The 17160-nt window shown below is 34.8% G+C and overlaps 1 protein-coding gene across 11 annotated transcripts in view; it reads right to left on the reverse strand.

Moving 5' to 3' along the window:
- STXBP5L (syntaxin binding protein 5L) overlaps window positions 1–17160 on the reverse strand; it is a 327812-nt gene that overhangs the window by 120087 nt on the left and 190565 nt on the right. For all 11 annotated transcript variants that reach the window (XM_043874859.1, XM_043874853.1, XM_043874861.1 and 8 more), the window contains 4 exons: window positions 13855–13895; window positions 4607–4824; window positions 2566–2735; window positions 1745–1870 (listed from right to left, as the gene is read on the reverse strand). In XM_043874859.1, coding sequence (XP_043730794.1) covers window positions 1745–1870; window positions 2566–2735; window positions 4607–4824; window positions 13855–13895 — 555 coding nt within the window. The remainder of the gene's footprint in view (window positions 1–1744; window positions 1871–2565; window positions 2736–4606; window positions 4825–13854; window positions 13896–17160) is intronic.

Genomic DNA, 17160 nt, shown 5'->3' on the forward strand with positions numbered 1-17160 from the left:
TCCCAACCCAGAGTTTGAACCTGTGTCTTTGTCTTCTGCATTGTCAAGAGGGTTCTTTACCAGTAGCACCACTTGGGAAGCCCAATGCATGTGTGTATATATGTATATAAATGTATTAATTTGATAAAAGATGATTCCAAATTTAGAAGGGAAAGATGAAATATTCAGCAAGTGGTATTGGCATAACTCTTAGTCATCAGGTAAGAAATAAAATAATTCCTATTTCATGTCTCACACCAAAATAAATTCTGGATAAAGGCCTAAATATATTAAAGGAATAAATATATAAGACAGTATTCTTCATGATCTTGAAGTGAGAAAGGCTTTCTAAGAATGACACAAAACCCAGAGCCAGAAAAGAAAAAAACAGAATTATTTAAATATTTTTAAAATTTTTGCTTGAAATAAAAATCCTAATCAAAGTCATAAACAAAACCAAGAAAAATATCTGTAGGTTTCATCACAGAGAAAGCTAACTTCCTTACTACATAAACATTTTTCACAAATCTACAAAAAAATGATAACTCTGCAAAAAAAAAACAGACAAAGAATATACACAGAAATGTCACTAGAGAAAAATAGATGTTCGGTTTCATTTAAGATACAAGGAAAGTGCTAATATTATAATAAAAAACTTCCTTTTACTTAACAAAATGATGTTTGGTTATACACTGCTGTTAGAAAGGTTGTAAGGAATCAGGTATCCTCAAACACTGCTGACGGGAGCAGAATTTGATACAATGTCTATGCAGGGTACAAACTAGGAATAAGAATTAATTAGAACTAAATTAGTGCTTAAAGGGAATACAATCCAACTTTCAAAGATAGCATGTCTGATTGAATTATCCTGTCTGAGCTTTCTATACTGCCTATTAGCTTAGTCAGTCAGAAAAATAATACTTTCTGGAGGATGAAAACATCATTTAGAACCTCAAATTATCTCTATAATAGAGATACACACACATATATAGTAGTATATAATGTTCGAATAAAACAAAACCAAAAGGCAAACCTAAGATATGATGACAATATGTGACCCAAACCCAAGACAAATAATAAGCTAGTTATCAAACACATTTTTTTAAAATTGGAGGATAATTGCTTCACAATGTAGTGTTGGTTTCTGCCATACAGCAACCTGAATCAGCCATAAGTATACATATGTCTCTAACCCCATCCTGCCCCTCTATATTATTACAGAGCACCAGGTTGAGCTCCCTGTCAAACACATATTTAAAGTAACTATATTCAACATGTTCAAGGAAATAGAAGAGTGATAATTTAGGAAGATAACAGAAAACTTTAAAAAGAACCAAGTGGAAGGTCTAGAGCTAAGAGAGAACTGAAATTTAACTCCATGGGTGAATCTACCATTAGATTAGATACCACTGAAGAACTGGTGAACTTTTAAAGATAAGTCAGAAGAAAGTATCCAAAATGAAACACAAAGAGTGAAAGGATAGAAAACACAAAACAAATAAAAATGTATGAGTGTGATAATATCTTAATAGCCTCCCAACACTAAAAGTGGAGAGAGATATTATTACAAGTTTGACATCAAGAAAGAACATTTAACCACAATTTATGTTTAAATTACTATTTTCTTATACAATTTCCAACCTAATAAAAATCCAGGCAAGGGTTTCTTTTCACTTTTAGGACTTAAGTATTTTAAAAGAAACATTCAATGTATCAAACATATTAGATAAATTATACAAATTAGAAAGAATGTTTAACTACTTACATTCCATACGCTGAGCTCACAGCAAGGCTAGTAATCTGTTGTGGAGGTTCACCATCCACCCACACCAACTGAATAACAAGTTCTGCTTGATATCCTGGAGGCATCCTCACTGGTCGTGTCTTAACACTAGAAAAACAGAAAAAATAATTGCATCATATACAGTTCGAATACATATGCTCATGCTGATTTTCAGAATTCATAACAATAATCTTCCTACAGAAATATACAATACCAGGCACTGAGGACATTATGCAAGTAAACAGTATCTTCTAGCTTTCTCAAAATACACCAAGCCACTTGTCATGTCTTAACCTTTCCTTGAAGTAGCTTTTCAGTCAGTCAAGATATAGAACTTCACCGGACTTCATGAGTTCTTTTTTCTCTTTTGATAGTAGTATTTTAAATTATTTTTATTATTTAATTATTTTTCTTACACAATATTTGTTACATATGGGTAAGTTATAATACATGACAGTAAGAACTATGACCATTAATCTACAACCCAACTTGTGTTCAACATATTCAAAACCTGAATTCCTATTCTTGCTCTCTAAATTTGCTCCACCTCACCTGCAGCCTTCTCTATCAAAGCTATGTTTTCTTTAGGGTTCTTCAGGGAAAGAAATGTATTAATTAGTAATGAAGAATAAAAATACTGGGCTCTTTTCATAGATAGTCCCCAAAAAGACCAAGGTACCTCTTTGTGGAATGTAGACCACTTGACAACAACTTAATAAAAGAGGATAATTTCATTTGGCAAGTTTCAAAGAATCACACAATTAACATGTAAAGTTGTTTTAAAACTTGGCAGCAACTCTTACTTGAGGCATGGGATACTGTCCTTTGTTACTCCTTCACTAGCCACAGTGTTAGTGCTTCCAGAAAGACTCCTTGAAGGAAGCTGGGATGAAAGATCTGGAAATGGAGGACTTGTTTCTGGTTCTGGGGTAATAATATCTTCAATATCATACTGCAGTCGTACCTCTAATGACTTAAAAAAAGAAAAATCAAGTTTTGATTTAATCTAGGTTGTCATGATAATAATAATGATAATATTAAAATATCTGGCATTTTTTGGTAATTATTATTTGTTCAGATTAACTAGTTCAATTTCAATTCATAGTAAAGGTACCGTAAACTGAATTAAATAGTAAATTACATAAAATATTCAATGGTATTCACAAAAAATGTAAAATGTTTTTAATTCTTTAGAATTATAAGAAAAATACCTACCAGTGGAGATAAATTTTCTATATAATAGATATTCCTTAAGATAAAGTATAAATTACAATTCCACATATGATAAAATAAAAGGAGAAATTGGTCTGGTTAGTCCAATGAAATAAACTAAATTGGATGTTTATGTGTATTTACATACACACAACACACAAATTGTTATTTGTACAAAACTTTTTAGCTTTAAAAAAATTCATTCAATCCTGACTTTGAATTAATTCAGTATAATTTTCCAAAATAAATTCCATATTTTGTTTATTAGTTTAGCTCTTATATAATTTCATTAGCTTGGTCAGAATTGCTTAATGAAAAAAATATGATAATTTAAATTGGAAAAAAAAGGTGATCCAAAACCCTTTCTTTTAAGCTAAGAATGTTTAAAAATTACCTTATGACTACATTCAATGCTTCAAAAAAATCAATTTTATAACACAAACATTGTCTTTCATTGTAAAAATAAGCATTTTTGATATTGAAAACAATTGCTTACAAAAAATGAAATTATGGAGTAGTGAATACAGCAATATTATCCAAATTATTTTCATAATTATCTTAACACTTAAATCCTCTGGTGGCATTAACAATTATCAAGTGCTTACTACACTTAGATACTCTGCTAATGACTTTACATAATATCACAAAACCCTATGAAAATGGCATTACAATTTATAGTTTATCACTACTTTCTATTTTTCTATTTTATTTACACAGGAAATTATATGAGTGATGAAGCTGGACTATACTACTGACTAATGGGGTCTTGTGACTTGTTTAGTCACACAGGTATTCACTGGTAAAACCAGAATTAGAAGCTAGGGTTATCTGACTCCAATGCCTGGGATTTAACTACTACTATACTCCAAGAGCAATGTGTAATTTTATTCACTAAGGTAAAAGCAGTTATATTTAGGCCTTTAATAGAAAATCTTTATTTTCTGATAAAATGGAGTGGGTAGAGAAGACCCATTATACACAGGTGCCTTTATTTAGACTTAACTTATCCCTTAAGAGCATCATTATTTTGAATAATTAAACTATTTCATTATGATTAAAACTTAATATTAGGTAAAGCAGCCCCATAATTATTTCCACCCTATAAAAAATGTTGCTATTTAAAAGATCATTCAAAGTAATCTTACTGCAGTTGATAGTCATTTATGGCAGTTAATTGACAAAAGGGACAACCTAAAAAATTTAATAAAGATATAGAACAAAGCTTGCATTAATTTGACATTTATACATAAAATAAACCAATGACTGTGTATATAAAACCTATAGGCATAGTCTATCCTATTTTTTTAATTAATTAATTAATTAATTTATTTATTTTTTCAGTGGGTTTTGTCATACATTGACATGAATAAGCAATAGATTTACACGTATTCCCCATCCCGATCCCCCCTCCCACCTCCCTCTCATAATACTAAATTTTGATAGCTGATTTTGTCATTTTAAACCAAATTATTTTTTAACATAGTAACAAAAACAATTAAAAATTCTATGAATTGGATAACTATGTACTGAACTCTTGATGGCTTAAAACCATACCAAGCACTAGTCAAAATCTATGATAATTGTTTCCTTTTAATAACTTGAAGTGTAAAAGTTAATTTTTAAATGACTTACCACTATTTCTGTTGTAATTTCATGTCTGCTGAATTTATAAATTATGACATATGCAGAGACTCCTGATACACAGAATATTCTGCTCTCTGGACACCAGTAGATCATCTGAATGGCATATGGGTCTTCCTCTACAATCTCACATGTTTGTTTCCCTTCTCCTACCTTCTGTTTTTCAAATACTTTTGAAGTTTTTAGCTTGTATAGCATCTGCAAAGTTACTATAAGATATTGAATCATAGTTATCTTCTGATTTGCACTTAATTCTTTCATTTGTTGAAGCTTTTTCAATATATCTGTTACATCACAAAAATTAAAATCCAAGTAAACAAAATTAACTACATTTTAACAAGGAATTATTCAGTCATGCTCTCATATCAGTACCATTTAGCTGGAGGAAGACTATAGGGAAAAAATAAACATGTATTGAACATATACTGTATACCAAGGAATGTGCAGGACTTTGTGTGCACTGTCTCATGTGTTCCTCAGAAGAGTCCCGTGAAGTATTTATATCCTTGTTTATTGATAAAACACTTGAGTTAAGAAAGTTTATAATGAAATTACTGAATCTACTTCTTTCCCAAGATTGAGAAGTCCTTTTTTTAAAAAAAAATTTTAATTGAAGTATAATTGCTTTACAGAATTTTGTTGTTTTCTATCAAACCTCAACATGAATCAGCCATAGGTATACATATATCCCCTCCCTTTTGAATTTCCCTCCCATCTCCCTCCCCATCCCACCCCTCTAGGTTGATGCAGAGCCTCTGGCTGAGTTTCCTGAGCATACAGCAAATCCCCCTTGGCTGTCTATTTTACAGATGGTGATGTAAGTTTCCATGTTACTCTTTCCATACACCTTTTTTCATTGTTTTCCCTTTTGATTGTTGGATGAAAGGTTGATGCTATTCAAGAGTTTATTCCTCTCAACAAATTTTTAGACATTCCTTCAGATGAGAAATACTTGTAATTTACCAGTTAGAAATATTGGGAATGATCTAGATTATTTTAGAAGGGCCATTTCTGAGTGGCTCTGTGTTAGGAAACATTCAGTTATAATTTCTAAAAAGTCTGGTCTATGAATTGTTTTCAGGAATATTTATTTGGAGGAATATTATTTCCATTTTAGAACTGGATGATAGTTCCACAATGTTAAGATCTCTGATCCTACAAAGAATTCTTGAGAAAATTTCTAAAAATCTGGGAGTTCCTGCCAAATGTGCACAATCTGAAACAATCATGAGAAACAGTCAGACTCAAAATGAAAGAGATTCTACAAAAGAACTGGCCTGAACTAAAAATGCCAATGATGAAATACTTAGCCATGCCAGACTAAAGAAAAGTCAAAAGATAGACTACTACAATCCAACAAATAATCTGAGATTTTATTTTACTAAATGAGATATTATTGGAACAATTGGCTAATGTGAGTAAGATCTGGAAGTTAGATAGTAGTATTATATTAATATTAAACTCCTGATTTTGATAACTATGATTTCATAACATAAAAGAGTGCCCTTGTTTGTAAGAAATACACACTGAAGTATTTAGGGGGGCATGTACTGTTAAGAACATCATATTTGTAGCTTACTCTCAAATGGTTACAAAAAGCTACGTACATGTATATGTTCATGTGTGTACGTGTGTAAGAAAATGGAGGCAAAAGAGAAAGGGTGCAAGCAAGCAAGTGCTAGAGTGACAACATGCATATGGTAGAAGAGTGGGTCAAGGGAACACATGTATACACTGAAATTTGGGTAATCTTGCTGAAGGCTATACACACTTCATAGTACATTTTTGTGATTTTTCTGTAAGCTTGATATGACATAGAAATAATAAAGAATACTACAGACATAATGATTTGACTTTGAGTTAACCAATAGAGATTATCCTTAGTAGGCCCAACAGAATCTGGTGAGCCTTTTAAAAGAGGGACTGAGGCCCTCCCTGAAGTTACACACACACTCCTTTGAAGAAACAAATCACATGAGTTTTATTTATTTATTTATTTATTTTTCCCAATTATTTTTATTAGTTGGAGGCTAATTACTTTACACTATTGTAGTGGTTTTTGCCATACATTGACATGAATCAGCCATGGATTTACATGTGTTTCCCATCCTGAACCCCCCTTCCACCACCCTTCCCATCCCATCCCTCTGGGTCATCCCAGTGCTCCAGCCCCGAGCACTTGTCTCATGCATCCAACCTGGACTGGCGATCTGTTTCACACTTGATAATATACATGTTTCGATGCTGTTCTCTCATATCATCCCACCCTCGCCTTCTCCCATAGAGTCCAAAAGTCTGTTCTATACATCTGTGTCTCTTTTTCTGTCTTGCATATAGGGTTATTGTTACCATCTTTCTAAATTCCACATATATGTGTTAGTATACTGTACTGGTGTTTTTCTTTCTGGCTTACTTCACTCTGTATAATGGGCTCCAGTTTCATCTATCTCATTAGAACTGATTAAATGAATTCTTTTTAATGGCTGAGTAATATTCCATTGTGTATATGTAACATAGCTTTCTTATTCATTCGTCTGCTGATGGGCATCTAACTTGCTACCATGTCCTGGCTATTATAAACAGTGCTGTGATGAACATTAGGGTATACCTGTCTCTTTCAGATCTGGTTTCTTCAGTGTGTATGCCCAGGAGTGGGATTGCTAGGTCATATGGCAGTTCTATTTCCAGTTTTTTAAGAAATCTCCACACTGTTCTCCATAGTGGCTGTACTAGTTTGCATTCCCACCAACAGTGTAAGAGGGTTCCCTTTTCTCCACACTCTCTCCAGCATTTATTGCTTGTAGACTTTTGGATAGCAGCCATCCTGACTGGCGTGTGATGGTACCTCATTGTGGTTTTGATTTCCATTTCTCTGATAATGAGTGATGTTGAGCATCTTCTCGTGTGTTTGTTAGCCATCTATATGTCTTCTTTGGAGAAATGTCTGTTTAGTTCTTTGGCCCATTTTTTGATTGGGTCATTTATTTTTCTGGAATTGAGCTACAGGAATTGCTTGTATATTTTTTAGATTAATCCTTTGTCTGTTTCTTCATTTGCTATTATTTTCTCCCATTATGAAGGCTGTCTTTTCACCTTGCTTATAGTTTCCTTTGCTGTGCAAAAGCTTTTAAGTTTCATTAGGTCCCATTTGTTTAGTTTTGCTTTTATTTCCAATATTCTGGGAGGTGGGTCATAGAGGATCTTGCTGTGATTTATGTCGGAGAGTGTTTTGCCTATATTCTCCTCTAGGAGTTTTATAGTTTCTGGTCTTACATTTAGACCTTTAATCCATTTTGAGTTTATTTTTGTGTATGGTGTTAGAAAGTGTTCTAGTTTCATTCTTTTACAAGTGGTTGACCAGTTTTCCCAGCATCACTTGTTAAAGAGCTTGTCTTTTTTCCATTGTATATCCTTGCCTCCTTTGTCGAAGATAAGGTGTCCATAGGTTCGTGGATTTATCTCTGGGCTTTCTATTTTGTTCCATTGATCTATATTTCTGTCTTTGTGCCAGTACCATACTGTCTTGATGACTGTGCCTTTGTAGTAGAGCCTGAAGTCAGGCAGGTTGATTCCTCCAGTTCCATTCTTCTTTCTCAAGACTGCTTTGGCTATTCGAGGTTTTTTGTATTTCCATACACATTGTGAGATTATTTGTTCTAGTTCTGTGAAAAATACCATTGGTAGCTTGATAGGGATTGCATTGAATCTATAGATTGCTTTGGGTAGAATAGCCATTTTGACAATATTGATTCTTCTAATCCATGAACAGTGTATGTTTCTCCATCTGTTTGTGTCCTCTTTGATTTCTTTCATCAGTGTTTTATAGTTTTCTATGTATAGGTCTTTTGTTTCTTTAGGTAGATACACTCCTCAGTATTTTATTCTTTTTGTTGCAATGGTGAATGGCATTGTTTCCTTAATTTCTCTTTCTGTTTTTTCATTGTTAGTATATAGGAATGCAAGGGATTTCTGTGTGTTGATTTTATATCCTGCAACTTTACCATATTCATTGACTAGCTCTAGTAATTTTCTGGAAGAATCTTTAGGGTTTTCTATGTAGAGGATCATGTCATCTGCGAACAGCGAGAGTTTCACTTCTTCTTTTCCTATCTGGATTCCTTTTACTTCTTTTTCTGCTCTGATTGCTGTGGCCAACACTTCCAAAACTATGTTGAATAGTAGTGGTGAGAGTGGGCACCCTTGTCTTGTTCCTGATTTTAGGGGAAATGCTTTCAATTTTTCACCATTGAGGGTGATGCTTGCTGTGGGTTTGTCATATATAGCTTTTATTATGTTGGGGTATGTTCCTTCTATTACTGCTTTCTGGAGAGTTTTAATCATAAATGAGTGTTGAATTTTGCCAAAGGCTTTCTCTGCATCTATTGAGATTGCTTGTGATGGGTCTGTTAAGATCTTCTATTTCTTCCTGGTTCAGTTTTGGAAAGTTATACTTTTCTAAGAATTTGTCCATTTCTTCCAAGTTGTCCATTTTATTGGCATAGAGCTGCTGGTCGTAGTCTCTTATGATCCTTTGTATTTTAGAGTTGTCTGTTGTGATCTCTCCATTTTCATTTCTAATTTTGTTGATTTGGTTCTTCTCCCTTTGTTTCTTGATGAGTCTGGCTAATGGTTTGTCAATTTTGTTTATCTTTTCAGAAAACCAGCTTTTAGCTTTGTTGATTTTTGCTGTGGTCTCTTTTGTTTCTTTTGTATTTATTTCTGCCCTAATTTTTAAGATTTCTTTCCTTCTGCTAACCCTGGGGTTCTTCATTTCTTCCTTCTCTAGTTGCTTTATGTGTAGAGTTAGGTTATTTATTTGACTTTTTTTCTTGTTTCTTGAGGTAAGCCTGTAATGCTATGAACCTTCCCCTTAGCACTGCTTTTACAGTGTCCCATAGGTTTTGGGTTGTTGTGTTTTCATTTTCATTCGTTTCTATGCATATTTAATTTCTTTTTTGATTTCTTCTATGATTTGTTGGATATTCAGAAGCATGTTGTTTACCCTCCATATGTTTGAATTTTTAATAGTTTTTTTTTTTTTCCTGTAATTGAGATCTAATCTTACTGCATTGTGGTCAGAAAAGATGACTGGAATGATTTCATTTTTTAAAAATTTACCCAGGCTAGATTTATGGCCCAGGATGTGATCTTTTCTGGAGAATGTTCTGTGTGCACTTGAGAAAAAGGTGAAATTGATTGTTTTGGACATGAGTTTTAAAATTGCAAGAAAATGAATTCTGCCAACACTTACATGAGCTTGGAAGGGAACTCTGAGCTGCAGACTAGCCAACACCTCAATATCAGTCTCTTAGACCCAAGCAACAGAGAAGGCAATGGCACCCCACTCCAGTACTCTTGCCTGGAAAATCCCATGGACAGAGGAGCCTGGTAGGCTGTGGTCCATGGGGTCGCTAAGAGTCAGACACGACTGAGTGACTTCACTTTCACTTTTCACTTTCATGCATTGGAGAAGGACATGGCAACCCACTCCGGTATTCTTGCCTGGAGAATCTTAGGGACGGGGGAGCCTGATGGGCTGCCGTCTATGGTGTCGCAGAGTTCAACACGACTGAAGTGACTTAGCAGCAGCAGCAGACCTGAGCAAAGAACCCAAAGAATGACGCAGATTCATGACACAGAAACTGTGAAGCAATATATGGGTATTGTTTTAAGCTGCTAAATTGTGGTAATTTGCTGTGTTCAGTCAATCAGTCATGTCCAACTCTTTGCGACCCCATGGACTGCAGCACAGCATGCCTCCCTGTCCGTTACCATCTCCTGGAGCTGGCTCAAATTCATGTCCATTGAGTTGGTATGCCATCCAACCATCTCATCCCTCTGTCATCCCCTTCTCCTCCTGCCTTCAATCTTTCCCAGCAACAGGGTCCTTTCTAGTGAGTCAGCTCTTAGAATCAGGTGGCCAAAGTATTGAAGCTTCAGTATCAGTCCTTCCAGTGAATATTAAGGATTGATTTCCTTTAGGATTGACTGATCACCTTGCTGTCCAATGGATTCTCAAGAGTCTTCTCCAACACCACAGTTCAAAAGCATCAATTCTTTGGTGCTCATACTTCTTATAGTCCCACTCTCACATCCACACATAACTACTGGAAAAACCATAGCTTTGACTAGATGGACCTTTGTCAGAAATGTCTCTGCTGTTTAATATGCTATCTAGTTTTGTCATAGCTTTTCTTCCAAGGAGCAAGTATCTTTTAATTTCATGGCTGTAGTCACCATCTGTAGTGATTTGGGGCCCAAGAAAATAAAGTCTGTCACTGTTTCCATTGTTTCCTCATCTATTTGCCATGAAGCAATGGGACCGGATGCCATGGTCTTGGTTTTTTGAATGCTGAGTTTTAAGTGAGCTTTTTCAATTTTCTCTTTCACTTTCATCAAGATGCTCTTTAGTTTCTCTTCATTTTCTCTCATAAGGGTGGTATCATGTGTATATCTGAGGTTATTGATATTTCAATCACAATCTTTATTCCAGCTTGTGCTTCATCCAGCCCGGCACTTTGCATGATGTACTCTGCATATAAGTTAAATAAGCACAGTGACAATATACAGCCTTTAATGTACTCCTTTCCCAATTTGGAACCAGTCGATTGTTGCATGTCTGGTTCTAACTGATGCTTCTTGACCCGTATACAGATTTTTCAGGAGGCAGGTAAGGTGGTCTGGTATTCCCATCTCTTTCAGAATTTTCCACAGTTTGTTGTGATCCACACAGTCAAAGGCTTCAGCATAGTCAATGAGACAGAAGTACATGTTTTTCTACTATTCTCATGCTTTTTCTATGCTCCAACAGATGTTGGCAATTTGATCTCTGGTTCCTCTGCCTTTTCTAAATCCAGCTTAAACATCTGGAAGTTCATGGTTCACTTAGTGTTGAAGCCTGACTTGGAGAATTTTGAGTATTACTTTGCTAGTGTGTAAAATGAATGCAATTGTATCATAGTTTGCACATTCTTTCGCATTGCCTTTCTTTGGGATTGGAATGAAAACTGACCTTTTCCAGTCCTGTGGCCACTGCTGAGTTTTCCAAATTTGTTGGCATATTGAGTGCAGCATTTTCACAGCATCATCTTTAGGATTTTAAATAGCTCAGTTGGAATTCCATTATCTCCATCTTCTTTGTTTGTAGTGATGCTTCATAAAGCCTACTTGACTTCTCACTCTAGGATGTCTGGTTCTAGGTGAGTGATCACATCATCATGGTTATCTGGGTCATAAAGACCTTTTTTGTACAGTTCTTCTGTGTATTGTTGCCACCTCTTCTTAATAGCTTCTGCTTCTGTTAGGTCCATGCCATTTTTGTCATTTATTATGCCCATCTTTGCATGAAATGTTCCCTTGGTATCTCTAATTTTCTTGAGGAGATCTCTAGTCTTTCCCATTCTATTGTTTTCCTCTCTTTGCATTGATCACTGAGGAAGGCTTTCTTATCTCTCCTTTCTTACTCAGCAACTGAAGATGAATACAGCTGATCCTTGAATAATTCAGGTTTGAAATGCATGGGTCCACTTATTCTCAGATTATGTTCAGTAGTAAACACTATAGTACTATACAATCTGAGGATGACTGAATCCTCAGATGCTGAATTATAGATACAGAGGAACACTGTAAGTGAGGGCCAACTATAAATTATGCCCCAATTGTAAGTTATGGGTAGAGAGTTGACTATGTAGAGGGTTGGTACAGCCAATCTGACTGACCCCCATGTTATTCAAGGGTCAACAGTACACATATCTATTCAAATTAAATATAACTTCATTTCCTGTACTGGGCCCTATCCCACAAAACTGGCACACTGATATTTCTCCAATAACATACACTGATTTGAAGATATGCTGTTATAATGGATTACAGTAAAAATATTAAACATGCTGCAAACTTTTACAATATATGTTCTGAGTATAATAAAATACTTTATTTAGAAGTTAACTTCCTAAAATATTATCATGTATGCTTTCAGGGTGGCATGCATTTAAGTCATTAGGTTTACATTTACTTCTCACATTTTAAAAGATAAGGAGTAACTTTGAGGTGGTATGAAATGAGCTAAGATATCACTGTGCAATTAATTGTGTTCATGGAACAAATTCAGATTTACTTGAAAAGGTTCATCAAAATAAAAAACTGTCATCCTTTGGAATTTCTCCTTGATCAACAGATCAGAAAGGGGCCTCAGAATTCATGGTTTTAAATCTTTTAATAATTTTCCTTTGTTGATGTTTTGTTCCACTGCTAAAGGACTCGAGCTTGCAGACTAAGACTGTCATTAATATTCATCTTTCTTCCCCTGCTTTTCTGTTTATCACAGTCTTTCTCAGTTTACTTCTATAGCTTCAGGTATCACTTTAGTGCTGCTTCTTCATTATATACCATTCTTGACTGTTCTTCCTAACTGATGGACATTTTTACTTGAATTTCCTGGTGTTCCAACAAAACCCAAACCTCCAGAACTCTCATGTATTCTTATTTCCGAAGAGTTCTCTCCATCTTGATGATTACTCATCCTCACAAAGTTAAGAGACATTACTCACTTATTCTCTCCTCCTAGTCCTATCAAAATCTTATCTTCCAAAATTCACACTAAATGTTACCCCATCAAAATACATTTCTGAATCTACCTGGTTCAAATAAATCTCCCATTTCCAATATCAAATAGAACTTGGGTTGTACTACATTTAGAGTTCTTACCATATTGTTTGCCCTATAAATTTTCTGAAGGGTATGTATGGGTATAATCAAGTCTTAAATATTGAGCAGAGTACTTTTTGTCCTTAAATTATGTAATTCTCAAGATTTCAAAAGAAAATTTACATTTATCAAATTATTTCTTTTGATTCTCAGGCACTTGGTAGACAAGCAGCAAAGGAAAATAAAGACTAGTAGGACAAAAGCACTTTTCCAAGACCACAGAGTGAAGAAGTGAAGGAAATTCCTTGAGCAGAGTTACTTTGACATATGAATAATTTGGTACATTTTTTCAGCGTACCTTACCTCTTGTAATAGGTTGCTAATAAAGAGTGATTTCAGTTCTGCCTATATCATAGAAAAAAAGTACAGTAGAAATAATACTTTAAACTGACTTAGTATTACAGGAAATTTATTTTGGTAACACAATGATACGTGTATGCTAACTGTCCAAACTAAAAAGTGGTAAATGGCTATGAGTAAATACTAACCACGTTTTTTTTTTCCTATAATAGAAGGAAAAATGTAAAACTTACTTGCAGATGCATCCCAAAACTTGATTGATCCATCTGCATGCCTAGATAAGAAATAAATTAGCATTAAGTATGGTCAATTAAAAAATCATAATTGTTTGAACTGTATAAAAACTTGAATTACTATTAGTGACCCCATAGGCTGTAGCCCACCAGGCTCCTCTGTCCATGGGATTCTCCAGGCAAGAATACTGGAGTGGATAGCCTATCCTTTCTCCAGGGAATCTTCTCCACCCAGGGATCACATTCAGGTCTCCTGCACTGCATGCAGACTCTACCACTGAGCCACAGAGTACAGAATACTTCCCAACACATTTCATGAGGTCAGGTTTATACTGACACCAAAGCCAGGAAAAAACATGGCAAGAAAAGAAAATGACAGACTAATATCCCTTGAGCATAGATGTAAGGGAAAAAACTGTCAACAAAATATTAGCAAATCTAATTTTAAAAGCATAAGGATAATATATCATAAAACTAAGTGTGGTTTATCCCAGAAATGCGATGCCAGTTAAACATTCTTAAAAATCAATCACCAAAAAAAAAAATCAATCACCATATATATTTCATTATACTGTCAGATTGAAAAAGAAAAACCATTATCATCTCAATAAACAAAGAAAAAGCACCTGAATTTAAAGTTATTCACCACCACTACAGTGTTACAGGATTCTGTTTTTGTCTATGTATTTACTTTTACCAGAGAGCTTTATATTTTCATATGCTTTCATTTTGTTGTCTAGTGTTCATTCATTTCAACTCAAAGGACTCCCTTTAGCAATCCTTGTGAGGCAAGTATACTGCTAATAAATGTTTTTGTTTATCTTAGTGAAAGTGAAAGTCGCTCAGTTGTGTCAGACTCTTCATGACCCCATCGACTATACAGTCCATGGAATTCTCCAGGCCAGAATACTGGAGTGGGTAGCCTTTCCCTTCTCCAGGGTAGCTTCCTGACCCAGGAATCGAACTAGGATCTCCTTCATTGCAGGTAGATTCTTTACCAATTGAGCTATCAGGGAAGCCCTTTGTTTATCTTGGAAGACCTTTATTTCTCCTTCATTTTTGAAGTACAATTTCCCAGATACAGTGTTCATAGCTGGTTTTTCTTTTATTCTTAATGCACTTTAAATATATCATCCTACTCCCCTCTAGCCTATAATATTTCCACTGAGAAATCCAATGATAATCTCATGTTAAGTTTTCATACACATAATGAGTAGCTTTTCTGTTGCTGCTTTTAAGACTGTTTCTTTGTCTTTGACAGTTTGTTTATAATGTGTCTCAGTGTTGTCCTCCTTGGGTTATCCTCACTGGAGTATTCTGATACATATCCAATGAATATGGAAGTCCATTTTCTTCCTCAGATTTGAGAAGTTTTTAGCCAACATTTCTTCAAATAATTCCTCTGTCCCATTCTTTTAACTTTTATCCCTCTCACTCAGTATTGCTTATATCTTCAAATTTGCTGGTTCTTTCTTCTGATTAAATCTGCTATTGATCCCCTCCAGTAAAATCTTCAATTCAGTCATTGTATTGTTTCACTTAAAAATTTATTTCTGGTTCTTTTTAATAGTTTCTATCTCTCTGTTAATATTTTAATTTCAATCATGCATCACTTTCCTTATTTTGTTTAGTTGTCTGCCTATGTTCTCTGGTCATGCACTGAGTTTCTTTAAGATAATTATTTTGAATTGTCATGTAATCACAGATATCAAATTCTTTAGGGTCAGTTTCTAGACATGTATCTTGTTCCTTTGATTGGGCTGTGTTTGCCTATTTTTTTTATGTGCCTTGTTATTTTATGTTGTGAATTTAGCATTTGAAAATATAGCCACGACTCGCTTTATACAGGGAAAGACCTTCACCAAGCTCTTTGGGGTCTCTCAAACCTTCAGTGGGGATGCATCTTCTCTGGGATTGTGTGTATAATTTCCCAACTATAGAGGTTTGCTGGTTTCTTTTTTCAGGAGCTTGCACACTCTTGCTTCATCCATTATGTCTGTAGTACTGCAAGTATCTTGGCATTTCAACAAGCCACTGAGCTCTCTCTCGTTTTCTGTGGATACCCGGACATCCAGATTCCATCAGTATTCTGACTGAGGGGAAATAAAAACTAGTCTCTTTGGAAGTCCCTGGAAAAGCAGGAACACTGGATGCACAGTCTAGTCCATAACTTCCTTCTTATTCAATTCTTCCTTGAACATGAGCTGTGCCAATTTGTGGGGGGAGCTGACACAGCTGAAATAAAATGATTGTTTTCACCCATTTCAGAGTGGTTATTCCTGGCTTTGAGATCCCCTGGGATACTATGATTTTCTAACTGGTTTCTAGAGTTTTCATAAAGGGTTTTAGACCATATATTGTTGTTAAATCTGTGTATCTGTGGGAGAACAAGGTCTGGGGTTACTTATTTTGACAGCTTGCTGATGTCACTCTCCACTGACTCTTTTATGAAGTATTTTTCTGTCCTTTTTCTCTTAACCTGGTGATACTATTATATTTGAAGTGAGTGTATTGTTAATGGCATGCAGTTTGGTTATATTTTTTAATCCACTCTGCCAATCAGTGCATTTGAACTAATGTATTTAGACCATTTACATTTAAGCCTTAAAATTTCAATAATAACACTCTTTTTATTTCTTTTGTTTTTTCCTCTTCTATTGTCACTGTTTTTTTCACCTTCTTTCCTATGGGCTATTTGAATTATTTTAGTACATCCATTTTTATGAGTCAGTAATGTTTTGAGTATATCTCTTAGCCCAGTTTTTTTTTTTTTTTTTTAAACAGGGTTGCATTAGGCACTGCATTGTACATTCATTTAACTTATCATAGTCTACTGATGTTATCATACTACCATTTTAAGGTAAGTAGGGGAGCTAGTGGTAAAGAACCTGCCTGTAAAGTCAGGAGATGTAAGAGATGCAGGTTTGATACCTGGTTTGGAAAGATCTCCCGGAGGAAGGCATGACAACCTACTCCAGTATTCATGCCTGGAGAATCCCATAGACAGAGGAGCCTAGCAGGCTATAGTACATAGGTGTCGCACACAGTTGGACATGACTGAAGCAACTTAGCACATAAAAACTTTATCTTTCTTTATACCAGTTTACCATTGCCCATTTATAATTGCCTTAAATATTTCCTCTATATGTATGTAGAACCACATCAAACAATATAATCAAACCATAGTATTAACAATATTATCAAACCATAATTTCTTCAATCATCAAATATAATTTTAAAAACTCAAAAGCAAGAAAGCCTATTGTATTTGCCCAGATTTTTACTTACCATGGGCTTCCTTCCTTC

The sequence above is a fragment of the Cervus elaphus genome, chromosome 19, assembly GCF_910594005.1.
Source record: "Cervus elaphus chromosome 19, mCerEla1.1, whole genome shotgun sequence".
Classification (NCBI taxonomy): domain Eukaryota; kingdom Metazoa; phylum Chordata; class Mammalia; order Artiodactyla; family Cervidae; genus Cervus; species Cervus elaphus.